This window comes from Neomonachus schauinslandi, chromosome 1, assembly GCF_002201575.2.
Source record: "Neomonachus schauinslandi chromosome 1, ASM220157v2, whole genome shotgun sequence".
NCBI classification, from domain to species: domain Eukaryota; kingdom Metazoa; phylum Chordata; class Mammalia; order Carnivora; family Phocidae; genus Neomonachus; species Neomonachus schauinslandi.
The window spans coordinates 39,352,596-39,354,392 of record NC_058403.1 but is presented as its reverse complement, the minus strand read 5'-3'; the positions used below and the strand labels follow the sequence as shown (position 1 = coordinate 39,354,392).

Below are 1,797 nucleotides of genomic sequence, written 5' to 3'. Positions count from 1 at the left end.
AAACAATAAATTATCTTCTCATTTGAGTACTCTAGAATGATGGTCAAAAGAAACATCTTTTACTCAATAAGTTTATAGTCATGTTGCTATTAAAATATAAATTATATTCTTATAATTTTAGCAGTTTTAATTTATTTCCTTCTAAAAGTTTAAATGTTTTATTATTCAGCATCCATTTAGTTACTTCCCTCAAGAAATCCCCAACCTTTTAATGATAACCTTTCTTTAACATCGGCATCGTACAAGCTTTTGGAATGCTTTCTTGAAGTCTTCATTAAAGATTGTATAAATCAGTGGATTTATAAGGGAATTGAGATAGCCAAGCCATGTCAAAAAATTTGACATTTCTTCAGAAATTTTACACTTTTCACAGACATTAACAACCAATTCTTTAACAAAGAAAGGCAGCCAACATATTACAAATGCACCCAAGATTAATCCCAGGGTAGTGGCTGCTTTGCGTTCTCTTGTGCCTGAGATCTTTTGCCTTCTCCAAGATTTCTCATGCTTGAATTCAGACCTGGGGCTTTTCACTGTGCTATGAATTTTCTCAAAGTCTGTTGATGGATCAGATAAAGATTTTTCTAGCATGTAGGGTGTGGAGACTAGTCTAGTGCTTTTCTCACCACTCCCCAAAAGGACTTGGCCATTCACCTCCTCCTTAGCAATCCTACTTGCTTGTCTCTTGTGGTATAATGTTTTTGCTGCTTTATATATTTTGTAGTAGAGGATCAAAATCAATGTCAATGGGATGTAGAAAGCTCCAAACGTTGAGTAAATAGTGGAAACAATGTGGTCATGTTTGATGATGCACTCATCATCTCGGCTAGTTCCTTGGTGCCTCCAGAATAAAGGAGGCATAGAGATAAAAATAGATATAATCCAAACAATTGTAATCATAATGCCAGCATGCTTGGGAGTCCTTTTCCTGGAGTACTCCACAGCATCTGTGATTGCCCGATACCGATCCAAAGCTATAGCAGAGAGATGTAAGATGGAACACGTGCAGCATGTGATGTCAGTGCTCAGCCAGATGTCACAGACCACTTGCCCCATAATCCAGCTCTCTCTCACAATATACACAATGCTGAAAGGCATCACCAGGACAGCTACAAGAAAATCTGTGACTGCAAGGGAGCAAATTAAATAGTTGGCTGGGTGGTGCAGCTTCCGGGTCACAATAATTGCAGCAATCACAAGGGAGTTGATGGTCGTCGTCAGCAGGGCCAGCCCAGAGAGAGTGAGGGACACCAGAATTTTGGATGGCATTCTGTTTAACAGTTCTTCTGAGGTCAAGTTTTGATCAGATGAGTTTAAGAAATCCATTTTTTTTTTTTTGGTTTGTTTTAAAAGATTAATAGAGCTGAAAAAATGGATACCTGTAACAGAGGAGAAAATCAGTTCAGAGAAGTCTTCAAAAATTGTTCTCTCCCTTTCAGAATAAATTTTTAAAAAGTATATGTGTATGTTTTCCCAGAATATTCTATGGACTAAAAAAAAATGGGAGTTTAGATTATAGATTTTCTTTTTCTTTTCATTTAATTAAAAAATTCTGATGAGAACAGTAACAAATAATAACTTTCAAAACATTTCTTAAAATACAGCTCAAATAAAACAATTTTTATGCGTAAACTTAACCTACTACTTAGTAAAATCTCTACCGTTATAGAATTGCACTTAAAAACTGTATTAATCCTAGCTATGTTTTTCCCTTCATCTATGGAGAAAAAGGTTAGTAGCACATGCCATTTATATATATATATATATATATATATATATATATATATATATATATAT

General features: G+C 34.8%; 1 protein-coding gene across 1 annotated transcript; it reads right to left on the bottom strand.

Annotated features, from left to right (window-relative positions):
- Positions 1 to 225: 225 nt before the first annotated feature.
- HTR1F (5-hydroxytryptamine receptor 1F) lies at positions 226 to 1,326 on the bottom strand. Its single transcript, XM_021689418.1, has one exon. It carries the CDS (start codon positions 1,324 to 1,326, stop codon positions 226 to 228), a length of 1,101 nt encoding a protein of 366 aa, XP_021545093.1.
- Positions 1,327 to 1,797: the final 471 nt, after the last annotated feature.